A 15,600-nucleotide genomic window follows, 5' to 3' on the forward strand; every position below is an offset into this window, starting at 1 on the left:
GCAATCGATGATTCGTACTGTTGGTTGGGTTCTTAGGTTTCCAGAAGCATTACGCAATCCTGACCAGAGAACAACTTTAGGCACTTTAACCGTAGATGAACTGAAGCAGGCGAAAAATCGAACACTCTTTATCGTTCAACAAGAACATTACGGTAAGGAGTATAAGCTCCTAAAAGTGGGGAAACCTATTCACGAATCCAGTTCGATTTATAACTTGAATCCTTGTTTAATTGATGAACTAATTTGTGTTGGTGGGAGAACTAGCCTTTGTAAAGCGCTTTAAAGTACACCACAAAGTAATCTTGCCCGGACGTGGCCGCGCTTCTGAGCTAATTGCAAGACATTTTCACGAAATTTCTGGCCACAGTGGAAGGGAATACGTTTTGGCTCTGATAAGAGAACAATTTTGGATGGTCAGAGCTAATACTCTGGTGCGTTCTGTGTTGAACCGTTGTGTGGACTGTAAAAGAAGAACGGGAAGGCGTGGCGTACAACAGATGGCGTCCTTACCAGAGGACAGGTTAACCCCCGATAAGCCGCCGTTTACGTTTGTGGGAGTTGATTACTTTGGTCCTTTCAATGTAAAGCGCGCTCGATCACAAGTTAAAAGATACGAAGCATTATTTACTTGTCTTACAACCAGAGCTATTCATATAGAAGTAGAAAATAGCTTGGACACAAGTTCTTTTATTTTAGCCTTGCGCAGGTTCATTGCTCGACGAGGACAAGTGGCCAAGCTTCGTTCCGACAATGGAACCAATTTCGTCGGTGCCAAACGAGAGCTGTGGCAGGCGCTCCAAGAGCTGGACCAAACTAAAATTGTGAATTTTTTGTCTTCAAACCAGATCAAATGGCACTTCAATCCCCCAGGTGCGTCCCATCACGGTGGAATATGGGAACGATCCATACGTACTGTACAAAAGGTGTTATCGGCCATCACCAAGGAGCAAGTCCTTGACGAAGAGGGCTTAACAACTCTGATGTGTGAAGCAGAGGCAATAATTAATGGGCGACCTCTGACTACGGTGTCCAGCGATCCTGATGATTTGGAGCCCTTTACTCCAAACCACCTCCCACATCTAAAGTCGGACCAGCCGTTTCCTGTCGGCTCCTTTACCAAACGAGACATTTATTCAAGGCGAAGATGGCGCCAAGTTCAATATCTAGCGGACCTATTTTGGAAGCGGTGGCTGAAGGAATATTTGCTACTGATGGATAAACGCCAGAAGTTGGTCAAACCTCATCGCAATTTTATTGTTAATGATATTGTTTGTGTTGTTGACGAAAATATGCCCAGAGGCACCTGGCTTCTTGGACGCATTGTTGCCACTTTTCCGTCCAGCCACGATGGTCTGGTGCGGTCTGTTAAAATTAAAACTAAAAACGGCTTTATAGAAAGACCCATTACCAAAATCTGCTTAATAGTGGAAGCTGTAACAAAATGAGGTGTTTTCTTGCGTATTGTTTATGTACGTGTCTTTCTTGTACTATTTTGCGTGAAACCTTATTTGTAAACATTCAATTTGTTGTGCTAAGATCTCCATTCTCTCGTCCTTAAAGGGGCCGGAGTGTAATCGCCAAGTTTTGCGTCTCGAACGCAATCAAATAACTGCCGCTTGTAGGCTTGATTAATTGCGTGGCTGAATTGGTTTGCGCCAAATAAATAGTACACGTTGCAAAGCGAACGTTTTATGTTGCTGTGTTAAGGCCCTACTGTCGGTAAGTGTGGCTTATTTTGTCAATTGTGTATTTAATATGTTTATCGTATGTATTTGTTTTGTTTGCAGAAAACCTTACGTTTAAAACTTGACCGCACCAACTTAGTAAATAAGTGGGAAAGTTCGTATGAGTAGTAGACAGCGGCAATTCAACAGCACACCACAGCTTTCAATTAAAAGGCTGCGGTTACACTCTATTTTGAGTTGAACTGCAAAAACCGCTTTCTTTTAATTGGAATGGCTTTCAAGAGCGAAACGGTTAAGCATTTCAATGGGCCGGTCATCAGCAAAGCGCGACGGTCGTGCCTTGTCTTTTAATAAGTTGTCAGTCCCTCATTTGTTTGTTTGAACTTCAATCGAAATCAAATTTTGCACATTATTAGAACACTCTATTTTGAGTTCAACTGCAAAAACCGCTTTCTTTTAATTGGAATGGCCTTCAAGAGCGAAACGGTTAAGCATTTCAATGGGCCAGTGAATAGCCGAGCGCGACGGTCGAGCCTTGTCTTTTAACAAGTTGTCAGTCTCCCATTCGTTTGTTTCAACTTCAATCGAAATCAAAATTTACACATTATTAGAACACGCTATTTTGAGTTGAACTGTAAAAACCTATGTGCAAAACGAATTCTGGACTTTCACTCTCATTTTGAATGTTATCGCTCTCTGTAATAGGAATGTCCGTATTTTAGGTGTTTGTTTGATTTCAATTAAAGCAAATTTAGCTGTATTATGAAATCCAATCCTGAAAAGTTTCCTATTGCACTAGAATTGACGCGAAGGGAGTCGGTCGACGTTGAGCAAAGGAATATCTGAAGCGTAAACAATTGTCAGATTTTGACTGATAAAACCTTTTTCCCATGTGAAACGTTTGCGGCCAAGATTTAATGGCTGCATCAATTGGGGATAATGCTCCAAGAGTTTAAGCGAATGCGAAAATGATTTTTGTTCTTAACCCAGATAGTTTGTTTGTAATTTAACTTTCTGAACGATGAATCAAAAGCGTGTTAATAACAATGTCTAGACCACTTCGCCTCAAATATTAACGATATTTTACAACACTCTTATCTGGCCTATCTTGTCAATAATATTATCCTGCTAAAATACTCACAATTATATTTTTTTAAATATATCAAATTGACATCTTCTCTACGTATTACGGAACGTAAGAATACAGAAACTAGGACTTTCCGAAAACAAAAACGTCTTTCTTACGTTAACATTGACGTGCAATTGTGGTCGCATTCGGGTTGTATCGAAACGTTTCAAATCAACATCTTTCCTACGTTAACATTGACGTGCAATTGTTGTCGCATTCGGGTTGTATCGAAACGTTTCAAATCAACATCTTTCCTACGTTAACATTGACGTGCAATTGTGGTCGCATTCGGGTTGTATCGAAACGTTTCAAATCAACATCTTTCCTACGTTAACATTGACGTGCAATTGTTGTCGCATTCGGGTTGTATCGAAACGTTTCAAATTAACATCTTTCCTACGTTAACATTGACGTGCAATTGTTGTCGCATTCGGGTTGTATCGAAACGTTTCAAATCAACATCTTTCCTACGTTAACACTGACGTGCAATTGTGGTCGCATTCGGGTTGTATCGAAACGTATCAAATCAACATCTTTCCTACGTTAACACTGACGTGCAATTGTGGTCGCATTCGGGTTGTATCGAAACGTTTCAAATCAACGTCTGGGTTACGTCAATAATTACGTGCAAATATGGTCGATTTGGGGTTTTCTAAAACGTATCGAAGTTACGTCCCAGTTACGTTAAAATTTACGTACGTAAATAGTTGCATTCAGGTTTTCATTGACATATAGTGAACGTTTTACTTACGTTGTTTATGACGTACTTTTTTGGTGAAGACAACGTTCATTACTAACGTCAGTGTTACCAACTTTCATACGACGTGTAGTTTGATAATAACCTGGTATGCAACCAATTTTCGACTTTCCAGCTACGTTGCGAACGTCGAAACTACGTTGTGTGTTTGCTGGGTTAATTTTACACCCATAACATCTGCGGAAAAGGCCAACATGTTCCGACTTTTGTTTTGTTATTGGTTTGCAAACCAAACAGCTTACAATGTTCGCGCAAACTCCCAACTATCCACGTCCGCAACGCCTATGTCATACTTAGGGTCTTTGTTTTCCATTTTGCTACAAAAAAATTAAAAACACCCCAGAACTGTTGATATACTTCACATTTACCAACCAAGTCCTCTATCATTTTCTACACAACAAAACGCGCGTAGCACAACTTAACCTATGACCCCGATTCTCGCGCATGCTCATTGGCGTTGGTGCAAATCATTATTCATAATAGCGCACACTGCTCCATAATAGAGGGCGCTATGGTTGAAACAGATTAATATTATTTCTATCACTTCCAATACGAAACATTGGAAAAAATATCCTATTTGACAAAACATTCTTTATTTTTTTTAACACAAAATAAACAATGCGATTTTGTGCGATTGTATGTAACATATGTTAGGCGTCACATGTTAAATTGTTAAAGTGCATATGATACGGCCATGGCAACTTTGCGTAAAACTAAAGGTACATCTACAACAAACATCTATCCAAAGTTTTTCGGTTCTGCGTCAACTTAACAATGTAGAAAATTGCACGAAAAGTAGCGGCGACCAAAAATCGTAAACCTTTTCGCTGTAAAATTGACGTCACATAAGGCGCTCGCGCTGAAAAATGCATTGTTTACATAGGCGCCTTATATTGCAGATATCGAATAGTATCAAATCAACATCTTTCCTACGTTAACATTGACGTGCAATTGTGGTCGCATTCGGGTTGTATCGAAACGTTTCAAATCAACGTCTGGGTTACGTCAATAATTACGTGCAAATATGGTCATTCGCCCGATAAGTTTGACTATGATTTATATTTGGTTACTGTCACCGGTTCTCGAAAGTTTGGAATCACTGTAATTTGGTTATGTGTGTAATCGGCGCAAATAATTTTGTTGAAATCAAATTGGGAATCGTAAGTAAAACGAAGGCCAACCGTTTTGTCGCATTTATGTCGCAGACCGCTCAAAATCATGATGTGGGCCTTACTTTGGTCATCTCTGATGACCCTATATTTCACACAAGATGATGCAGTTTTGTACTGAGCTGTTAAGAGATTTAGACCTTACCTGCTGGCTTCTCAGGTCCGGTTGGAAAATATGGTTAAAAAATTCTTTTTTTTTTCGGTCCTGGCACGGGCTTTACAAAAATATTACAACTTACTTTTTAGAGCGGTTTACATCGCCGAAGGAAACTCTGACCTGATAGTAAATTAAGTTATAAGTTAGTTTCTCTACAACTAAAATTTCTTCACTCTTGTGTTGCAAAATTTCCTTTGTAAAATTGCAGTCGGCAGTATCTGGTTATAGCTACTGCTTGTGGCAATATTCTTTACGCATCCAAAGTTTCGGTTGCCATGCAACAGTCCTTACCAGGATGTAACGAAATGAGCCGAAATGTTGAAACTTTAACTGGCCAGAAGATCCTACTTATAGTAATAAACATTTAATTTATTGGGTCGCATTGTGCGGATGAAATTTTCGTGCTACAAAAAAATGCGGACACACTTCAAAAAGGTTGAAAAGCACTGCCATATAAGGGTAGATATAGCAGCAACGACACTACTCTTTACTTCGATAAGACGAGGATGGTGCGTTTATTTGCTCAGTGACTTTACATGACGTCATTTTGGGTGTGCCATATGTTGACTTTAATTTGATGATTCCAACATTTCTAGTTACGAATTATATTGCGAAAAAATACATTGATGGTTGATTGTGGCGAATTAATCAAATCATTTAATACGCGAACTTGTAGGCAACGCTTAGTGCAAGACAAAAAGTGGTATTATGACAGAATAACTGAGTTGCATAATCAGCTATAATTTGTTCAGCTTTTTTCGACGGTCTTTGCCAGCCTCAAAATTCAATTACTTGTATATTTTGCTGTGAGTTTGTCTCTGTCGTGTTTTCAAAAGTTCATGTATCACGTTAGCGATTATAAATGTTATAACAACAACAATACCCTGTCCCAGTAACTGTTTTATTGTTACGCAACTAAACAAGATTAGGTCCAAACAGCGGCCATCTGTCTGCAGCTCAAATTAAAATCAAAATCCGTTTGTTGCACTTGTTCACTTGTTGTCCCCTGTTTAATGCAAAACTATACCAAACCAGTTTTACAATGTTTTCCATTCCTACGCATCAGGCTTGCTGCCAGCACTCGCACGACCAAAGCGGCTTCTATGACGTCACGCAACAATAATCTTGCTTTCGCACGATTTCGTTCGCAGCGGTAAAAATGCGACTTTGATCAGCTGTATCTTAAAAACCAGTCGCCGTATCAAGGTACTTTTTTCGCCAAAAATGTTTCAACATTGTGAACATCTCTTAGTTTAATTATTAACATGTTTTATTTTTCATTGTCACATGCACTTTGAGGAGTAAATAGTGGTCTAGATCAGAGATGTCCAATCGTGGAATGCATGCGCCCAATCAGGGATTTATACAGCCCTACACTGCATAATGTCAGGAATTTAGATGCTGCGTTAAAAAAATTAAATAAGTGCGTCGCTGGGTAATTTCCTTAACCCGGCTTACGATACGACAACGAAATACCCAACACACCTCGCCTGATTTCGCAAAGCGTATCAGATACGACGCGGCGACGACCTATGTACACTGGTACAACCGTACGCAAAGCAGGTTATTTTGTTTTTATTAAGGTTGCGTTGAAAATTCGCTTGTAAACCTACTTGAGAGCATCTTGTTTGTAGAGATAAAACAGCTCCAACCACCCAAATCATTCCAATTCTTTAATATTTATTCAGCTTGTCAAAACACATCAAAAACATGAAACAAATCTAAATGGTTTGCTACTCTATGTTCGCTTTAATTTATTTGTTAACTTAAGACTAAAAGAAAATTTGGTGATAACATGTGGGTCCCTATATATCAATATCTTATCCATTATGTGGAACCATTTCGTATAAACTGTATAGTCCGCTGGTGTAAAAGCTAGCACAGTGCCACAGTCAACAGCTGCATTGATGAGATCTCACCGGTCGAAACAGTGCGTTTACACCCTGTCTGCAGCTTTCAATTATATCAGACTTTTGTATGTTATCATATTATTATTTGTAGTAATCATACAATTTTTAGAAATTATTTCTTGATGTTCCAAATTCATCAACTAACCAAAATTCAACCGCCAACAACAAATCGGAGGAAATATCTTTGTTTAACGCATCAACTTTCGCACGCAACGTTTTCGCTCAAATGGTCTCGTCACAAGTTGGCGCAAGAGATTTAATCGGAGAATCCAGCAAAGTCCCCAACAGAAATACGCAAAGTGTTTCTAAGATGATTACGGATGTTACGTCATCGGTTCCGATGACACAATCACTTCCGGTTCACAAGACGCATGCGACAAGTTCATGTTTAAATTCGGAATTCCGGAATCACAACCTACAAAAATAAAAAGTTCACCAATGGATGGCGCTAAATTGGCACGTGACTGTTCAACACACGGTGACGTTAAAGACACACTAAAAACATTTACAAATTTTCTGTAAGTTTCCCAAAAATTTATAGGTACAAAAGTTTTCAAGGAAAATGCTATAGGGTAAATTTGCAAATAGTTGCAAATAGCAAGTACTTTTTAAAGTTTGGCTCGAGAAAAGCTGCGCACACAAATATGCTATCCGCACTTATCTGTGGCACCAAAGTTTCATCGGCACAATGCAGCCAAAAATGTTTGTTTGATAACCTCAGGATGTACCTAACTAATACTAACAGCCAGGCGGCATGATAAATTGCCCTTTCTTGAACGTGTCGAAATTTATATGATTGGAAACCTACCGACGAAGGGAAATGGATTATCGTTGCTTCCTGAAGCTAGTGTACGTAACCAAATATGAAAAATTCTTAGACTAGAAAGCCTATCCGCACAATATATATATTCATATCTGCACCAGTGCGGATACTCCGACAGGTTGAAAAACACTGTCCTAAGGAATAGCGGACCACATGCAGAACAGTTTTTGTTTGTTTTCTTGACTATGTAACCACACATTTAATACTTTTTTTGGTTACAAATATATTTAACAAATTTCTTTTGTGGTAGTAGTAAGTTACGGCGAAAAGTATATCGCAAAAACTCGCGTTCGAGTGTTCCATAGCGTTAATTACGCAAGCCAGAAAGTCGCACGCAGTCTGTGTGACGATCCCGCTCTCACGGGCGTACACATTTTGCACAACAATTGCCCATAATTTACAGCGAAAAATCGGGGAATTCACACAAAAATTTCGACCCACCTCCTTAAAAAAATCCCTAGATGCGCCATGATTAAATTAGCCATCAAGCTAAATTGGAAACTGCCCCAGTATAGATCGTAAAAGCTATGCATCAAAGTTCGTTTCTTGCTGAGGGAAATTAAGTTATCAATATTTTTGGTACTTTATTTGATAAATATGTTTATATACATATCCACACTACATGTTCAAGCTTGACCATACTACAATAGGGCCTACAAGCATAACATATTTGGAAATTACTTGTTATGAACCCCCTTCTTTAAATACTAAAGATTGGCTGTTAATAATCCTTACAGATTTTAAAACAAAAGTTTTGTGTAGGTAATTAAATTACATATACTCACAAAGACGACAAGTACCTTAAATACCATGCAGACTAATTCTTTCTCCAGGAACAACATTTATTCCTGTTAAGGAATTTTCTCCCATCAAACACAGGCATTTATTGTGTATAAGCTGCAGACAGATGGCCACTGTTTCGATCTAAAAGGTCTCATCAGTGCAGCTGGTGTGACTGTCAGACGACTTTGCTGACCAAAGAGGCATTTATTTTCAAATAAATCTGACAGTAGATTACAAAAACCCACCAGAAACAAACGCTACGTCAATTTAACGCACCATGTTAAAAAAAATTCATAAAAAGTTTCCGAGTTGCAGATGAAGGGATTCTGTTCCTCTGTCGCGATGCCAACACAAGATGTCGCTCTTTCCATCGCCGTTCGCATCAAAAACTAGCATTCGGTCGTTCAAACCCAAACAAAATTTTGACGTAAAGTCGTATCCTGCATGATATTGTCCTTTTCTTTGTAACTTCACACCGATCTTACTGAAATATGATAATATAAATAGCGCTGTCATACCGACCTTGTTGATAATGTAGCGTTTCGGTTTATAGTAGCTCATAGATAAAATACTACAGATAAGATTTGTCCCGACTCTTTAATTACAACGTCTTAGAAATGATCATTGTGGTTACTTATGACTTATGTAAATTTTATTGTTATCTTACTCGAACGGACATAAATGTAGAAATGTGCGATTTCAGGAAAATAAACCTTACAAAGGTCTTTGAAATACGTAAAATCGTAACACGTATCTACTACAACATTATATGTAAGAAACAAAGCAGGAAAATCATCGTCCTTTTCAAGTCGTTCTTTACATTTTAAAGGCGATTGCAACCCCAAGTTATTTTTGGATACACTTTCTCCTGTGATGGAATGCAATCTGTACACGTCATCAATACGTCATAATGTAGGTAGTGTTACAAAACCAATATTTGCTAAAACGCGACATCACCTTCCATCTTCACAAAGCACGTCTGCGTATCCGTCACCATCAAAATCTGCGAATATTTTTCGGGATTTTCCGCAGTCTTGAGTATCAGCTTGGAACTCAGCTCCAGGAGTTAATCCTTGGTACGAATTAAAAGCCACATTCCTGGAGAAATTTTCAAGTTTATGAAGGAAAGATAAGTGTGGTTTGACGCCGAGTTACAACGTACAAGTTTCCACCGTCAGCGGATCCGCACATAACGTCAGTAACTGAGTCACCGTTAAAATCTCCGAATAAAAAAGTGTTTTTTCGTGATGTTGGGCAAATTTCTGGTGGAACCACTTTCGTTTTGCTGAAGAAAACTAAAAATATTTCTAAAATTTACAATTACGTATAAGCTGCAGACAGATGACCACCGTTTCGACCTAAAAGGTCTCATCAGGCCAAGCATAGACTTCCACTTTATGGTGACTACACAATCACGCAAGTCATCCGTTGGGCACCAAACTAGGTGCTTTGCTTGGCCGTTTGGTCAGCAAAGTCGTCTGATAGTCACGCCAGCAGCACTGATGAGATCTTTTTGGTCGAATCTGTCTGCAGCTTATACACAATTCATATTATTGGCTCCACTTTGCTTGTTTACAATTACATTCTTAAAACAATCAGAATATGGTTAAACCCCGAAAATCAAGAAATTGATCAAAATCAAAACTGTCTGCTGCCAGAGACTTCCAACATGTTAATAACAACTACGTTGGTGACCAAGGAACGGGTATCCAATTGTTACTACCAGCATAATATTCAAAAACAAGTTTTATGCGCACGCCAAGAAAACATGGTCTTTGAATGCTCGGATTTTCTTAGTGTTTATTGCATAAGTTGATAAAGCTACAACTGGACATGTATGAACCTAAAAACAGTTATTTCAATTTGGCGCATCTTTAATGAAAAATTATACCAGGGGACATTGGGACAATGTTGTAGATCAAGACAACGTTTTCCAGAGGCATATTGCGGAATAAGGTCTGGTAGCCAATCAAATACACATTTTCTTTATGTTCAAAAAAGTTGCTTTTTTGAAAAATATTGGAGGCGAAAAACAACTTAAGTTAGTCCTTTATGACCAAAAATTTTCAGTAGATATATAAAATCGACTTGATAGATTTATAATTGGTGAGTCGCAATTGCCGTCAATCTTTCCAAGTGCGTCGCAAGGTTCATGAACCAGTAGCTTAGGCTACTTAAATAAGCACCAAACAACCTAAAACCTTAAAAATACAAACCAAACCCCTACAACAACCAACCCGGGGTAATTGCTTCAGTGACGTCATCAGCTGAAACGTCATTTCCATAACAGTAAGTGCAACTCCTTCTGGTGTTGGTGTAGCGACTCGAATAAGAACTCCCTGTACACAAATCAGTTTAAAAATTTACTTTCAACATCAAAAAGTACTAATTTTTATACTAAAATCATTAAAAAACAATTTTAAGTTTACACTGTAATTTAGGCTTCGCTCCTAAACATTTTTAAGGCATTTTTATCCGACTCCAAACTGAAGTAGCGAGATTTCTTGAAGTTTATAGAACTTTGGCAAGTCTGTTGATACTTTAAGAGGAATATTGCTACACAACGCATCCAACAGCACCGTTTTTCGCCAAATTTTAACATATAAATTTCCTTAGTGCAAAATACTTTCCATTACCTGGACATAGATTTGTTGCACAAACAAATGTTGAATACGTTTTGCCACTTCCACATCGTCCGACGAATGGACATCTTCGAATTCTTGACAAATAAAACAATATTCAGTAAATTACATTTTAAAACCACCACTCGTACTTGAACTGATATCCTCTCCCACAAGTTTGCGAACATCTTCCATAAAGAGTCCACTGAGACCAAGATGTTGACGAAGTTGGACAAGGACTTACTGAAGGACATGACTGTGTCATAGTGGACTGACCTGGGCAGTTCTACACAAAATGCTTTGCTACTGTTCTACATTGATCAATTTAATACCTTCCACCTTTACTAACCCTTCCACTACATATTCTGTATCTTCTCTTTGTTCCAACAGATCCACAAGTTTTCCAACATGAACTCCACTGACCCCATGAACCCCAAGTGCCCGTTGAAGTATACCATGACCCCGTTGACCCTGTCGTTCCTTTGTATCTGTAACTATATGAACCAGTTGACCCAGTATAGCCAGTTGAACCTGTGTAACCCGTTGACCCTGTGTAACCAGTGGTCCCTTTATTTTTATAACTATATGACCCTGTGTAACCTGTTGTCCCCTTGTAACTTGTAGAACCCCATGTTGACCCTGTTGTCCCCTTGTAACTTGTAGAACCCCATGTTGACCATGTGTAACCTGTTGTCCCCTTGTAACTTGTTGTACCCTTGTAACTTGTAGAACCCCATGTTGACCCTGTGTAGCCTGTTGTCCCCTTGTAACTTGTTGAACCCCATGTTGATCCTTTGTAACTTGTTGAACCCCATGTTGATCCTTTGTAACCTGTTGTCCCCTTGTAACTTGTTGTACCCCATGTTGATCCTTTGTAACTTGTTGAACCCCATGTTGATCCTTTGTAACCTGTTGTCCCCTTGTAACTTGTTGAACCCCATGTTGATCCTTTGTAACTTGTTGAACCCCATGTTGATCCTTTGTAACCTGTTGTCCCCTTGTAACTTGTTGAACTCCATGTTGATCCTTTGTAACTTGTTGAACCCCATGTTGATCCTTTGTAACCTGTTGTCCCCTTGTAACTTGTTGAACCCCATGTTGACCCAGTGGAGCCTTTGGAACTTCCTGTAACACCAGCTGATCCGCCTGTGGATCCAGTGGACCCCCCTGTGGATCCAGAGGACCCCCCTATAGATCCAGTGGAACCCCCCGTGGATCCAGTAGAGGCCCCTGTGGATCCGCCACCCCCAAAACCTACAAAAAACAAATGAAGTGTGATTTTACCAGCAAATATACAGGACAAAAGTATACAATTTAATTGAACTTATTTCATGAAGAAATAACTGACCTGAACATTTGTAAAGCTTATTCAATTTAGTCAAGTCAGTATCTGCGAATCCTTTTCTTTGGCTCTTTGCAGGTTTATCTGAATTAATATTTTGTGCCAACCCTATGCACTGCAGTATGTTATGACCAATCAAAACATACTTGTTTTTTTCACAACAATGGTTGGCTTGCGATTTTTTGAACCAGCGTACCCTCCATAATGAAGCACAGAATTGGCATTGTATTCAACACCAAGATCAATAACACCACTTTCTGTTAACTTGTTAAAGTTGTTCTCTATTCCTGCAAAGATAAACCAGATGCTAAAATCATAACATTCGTTTTAAACTGTTTTATAGCATTATGTTTAAGCAACAAGTTTTTAGCCATTTGTTCAAAAAATTAAAATTACCCTCTTTTTATGTACAAGTTATCTAAGAGCAAACCTAAGTCCTTTGTCATTCAGTTCAGTTGTTTTAGATATATACATTTTGCCTATAATTTGGCATTATCAGTATCACTAAAAACAAAGCTGTTTAACTGAAAGCAAAGCACTTAGGTTTGCTCTTAGATAACTTGTACATGAAAAGAGGGTAATTTTTATTGTTTTTTTGAATAAAATCAGACACAATGTCTTTGTTACCATAAGACTGTCAGGAAATTTCATGTGGTGCAAATTTAAACCAAATTTATCAGTTAAAACTACATGATGTTAACTTTATAGAATACCTTTTCGAACATTTTCTAAGTAAACAGTAACATAGTCATCTCTGTTGGCACCAGCATGCTCATGGTAAAACCCAAGCAAATGAAGAAATTCGTGAATAACAACACCTTTGGTTTTGCATATTCTGGAGTGCAGTTGAACTAGTTGGGGTGTGTCATAGTCATACATGCCCATGAACGATCTGACATTAAATATACTATGTGCAATAAACCAGGTAAACACTTCTATGCTATGTTGGTATTATGACACAATTGCTGTTGATGGGACGTAGTTACTGTTGAAGAAATTATTTATTGCGTTATGCTTACGAGCATTGTCCTAAAGTGCCGACAACTTTGATGTAATGACCGCTGCCTGTTCCAGTTCTCTCAACAAAATCAAAACATGATTTTGATGCAAAATCTTCGGCTGCTTGTTTAATCAAACCTTTCATTTCATCACCTGCATATTAACCCATAATTTATGACCAATTACAATTTAATTCTGCAGTTTTCATCATTTAAATAGTATAGTGCCTTAAAGCATTTTATTAAATATAACTTAATGTACTTACTAAATTTACTAAAAATCAACGTGAACAATTACTATATCAACCTGTATATAAATAACTCACTTAATCTCCCAAACTCATACTCAATTTTAACCCTTCCATTTGATCCCTTGGGCCACAATATTGCATACTTATCGGCATTGCTTGAAAACAACGAAAACTGATTGTCTGAGTCATCAACGAGGCCATATTCCTTAAATACAAAGTCTTAAAGTGGGCAGCATAACTACAGCTTTAAACTGGCCTAACTGAAGCAACCTTGATAAAATACTTTTAGGGCAGTTTATGATATTATAAACAGTAGGACCTACTAGTAGCATCCTGGGTACATGTTCTGAACTAAACTGAATATCTCCCTCAAATTTACCACTTTGAGCACAATCACAACTTTGTGGACAGAAACCATCATCACCAGTACTGTACCCAAATGGGCACGGTAGTGAACACAGGCCAACATCAAAAGTGCATTGCTCTTTTTCTGTATTATATAATGTTTCTAGCTACACATATTTTTCATATATTTTATAACAGCAATACCAAAAATTTTCAAACTTATTCAATACTTCAAAAGAGTCAATACCTTTTACCTCTGCAAAAATTGGCTTCAAACGATGTTAAATTATCAAAATTTCCTTTGGTATACTCTTCACATTCATCAAACACACCAAGATCACCTAGATAAGAGGGTACCTTTCTCAGCATTTTAGTCAATAGCGACAGAACATTATACAACAACCTGTACTCTCAGTGGATACAAGTAAAAATATAGCAGTGGCCCCTCCAGCCACCAAACATATTCCAACCACTGCTGATGCAAGGATTTTAGAATGGTTGGAATTTTTTTTAACTTTTTGACGACCATGGTCTGAAACATTGACAACACATCAAAAACGCAAAACGTAAAAATGTATATAGGCTATGTCTCCTTACTCACACATTCTTCATGACAATGTGTTATCATTAAACCCGTATGTATTCCTTAAAACTACAATCTCATTCGACACAGGCAATCTTTGCTTTAAAAATTTCCTACTTCAACTTTACCTGGGCCACGACCTGACAAATCCTTTTTCCTTTGGGACTGCTTTTGCCTTTGAGACTGCTTTTGCGTTTGAACTCGTTTGTCCATTTTATTTAATCACCACCAGAACCTGAAAACAAAAACAGTCATTCTATTAGGAAGCAACGTTTCCTTTTTAACACAATCAACGTCTTTAGCACTATTTTTCTCTACACAAGGAAAATCAGCTGCAGCAGAGCAATTTTCTAAACTTTCTACGACGACGCTTTGGCTTTTGCGCCTAAATCCGCAACACCAAGGTATAAAAATATTTTAAACTAGGGAAATTAACACTTGATAGGTCGACATCATGGCGTATTTTAAATTTCAAAACTTGAATCATGGTCAGTATAGTTTGTGAATAACGACAAGCTATTACTTTAAAGCATATTCACTTTTTAGGCGACCTATTTGCAGGAACATATGAGAAATCATTGCTCCAGTTGCGAAACAAACAGAGGCGCTTTATTGGTTCACCTTCTCTGTCCGAAAGCCAAGATAAGTATATATATATTTTATGATGTTTAAATCGTGCGTTCGTTTTTTGACGAAAATTCTTTTGCCAAAGGTAACAAACCGATCAGAACAAAATTCGACTATCGTTATCGTTACCACTTAGTTTAGCCTTATCGCTGACCGTAGCCTTTTTAACTTCATCTCCATCTGTTAACAGTAACACATTTCTTTGGCAAAAACACTTTAACCCAATTGCTTTCTTTAGACCTCTAGATTAAGTCGCTTTAACTCTTGCCCTGCCCCATAGCGCCACCTTGCGTTTATTGCGCTTAAATGAACAACTGCTGTTTTTTGGGGCGTCGTCGACGCGTTTGTTCTTACTCTTCCTTGATCATTTTGCGCTTGCATATCTTCGCGTCACGGATTGTTGTATCGAAACTGAAATGA

The 15,600-nt window shown here is 38.2% G+C and overlaps 2 protein-coding genes across 2 annotated transcripts; one reads left to right on the plus strand and one right to left on the minus strand.

Moving 5' to 3' along the window:
- Positions 1–497: 497 nt before the first annotated feature.
- On the plus strand, positions 498–1,445 carry LOC145909477 (uncharacterized). Its single transcript, XM_082996868.1, has one exon. It carries the CDS (start codon positions 498–500, stop codon positions 1,443–1,445), a length of 948 nt encoding a protein of 315 aa, XP_082852994.1.
- A 7,259-nt stretch (positions 1,446–8,704) lies between these two features.
- LOC145909478 (uncharacterized) lies at positions 8,705–14,766 on the minus strand. Its single transcript, XM_082996869.1, has 16 exons — positions 14,682–14,766; positions 14,374–14,502; positions 14,225–14,311; positions 13,949–14,115; positions 13,701–13,830; positions 13,396–13,528; positions 13,090–13,268; positions 12,523–12,663; positions 12,383–12,460; positions 11,384–12,288; positions 11,187–11,320; positions 11,050–11,132; positions 10,651–10,752; positions 9,576–9,708; positions 9,371–9,511; positions 8,705–8,897 (listed from the first exon to the last, which is right to left on the minus strand). Exons 1-16 carry the CDS (start codon positions 14,764–14,766, stop codon positions 8,705–8,707), a joined length of 2,820 nt encoding a protein of 939 aa, XP_082852995.1.
- Between the last annotated feature and the right edge of the window lie 834 nt (positions 14,767–15,600).

The sequence above is a fragment of the Ascidia mentula genome, chromosome 7 (genome assembly GCF_947561715.1).
Source record: "Ascidia mentula chromosome 7, kaAscMent1.1, whole genome shotgun sequence".
Classification (NCBI taxonomy): domain Eukaryota; kingdom Metazoa; phylum Chordata; class Ascidiacea; order Phlebobranchia; family Ascidiidae; genus Ascidia; species Ascidia mentula.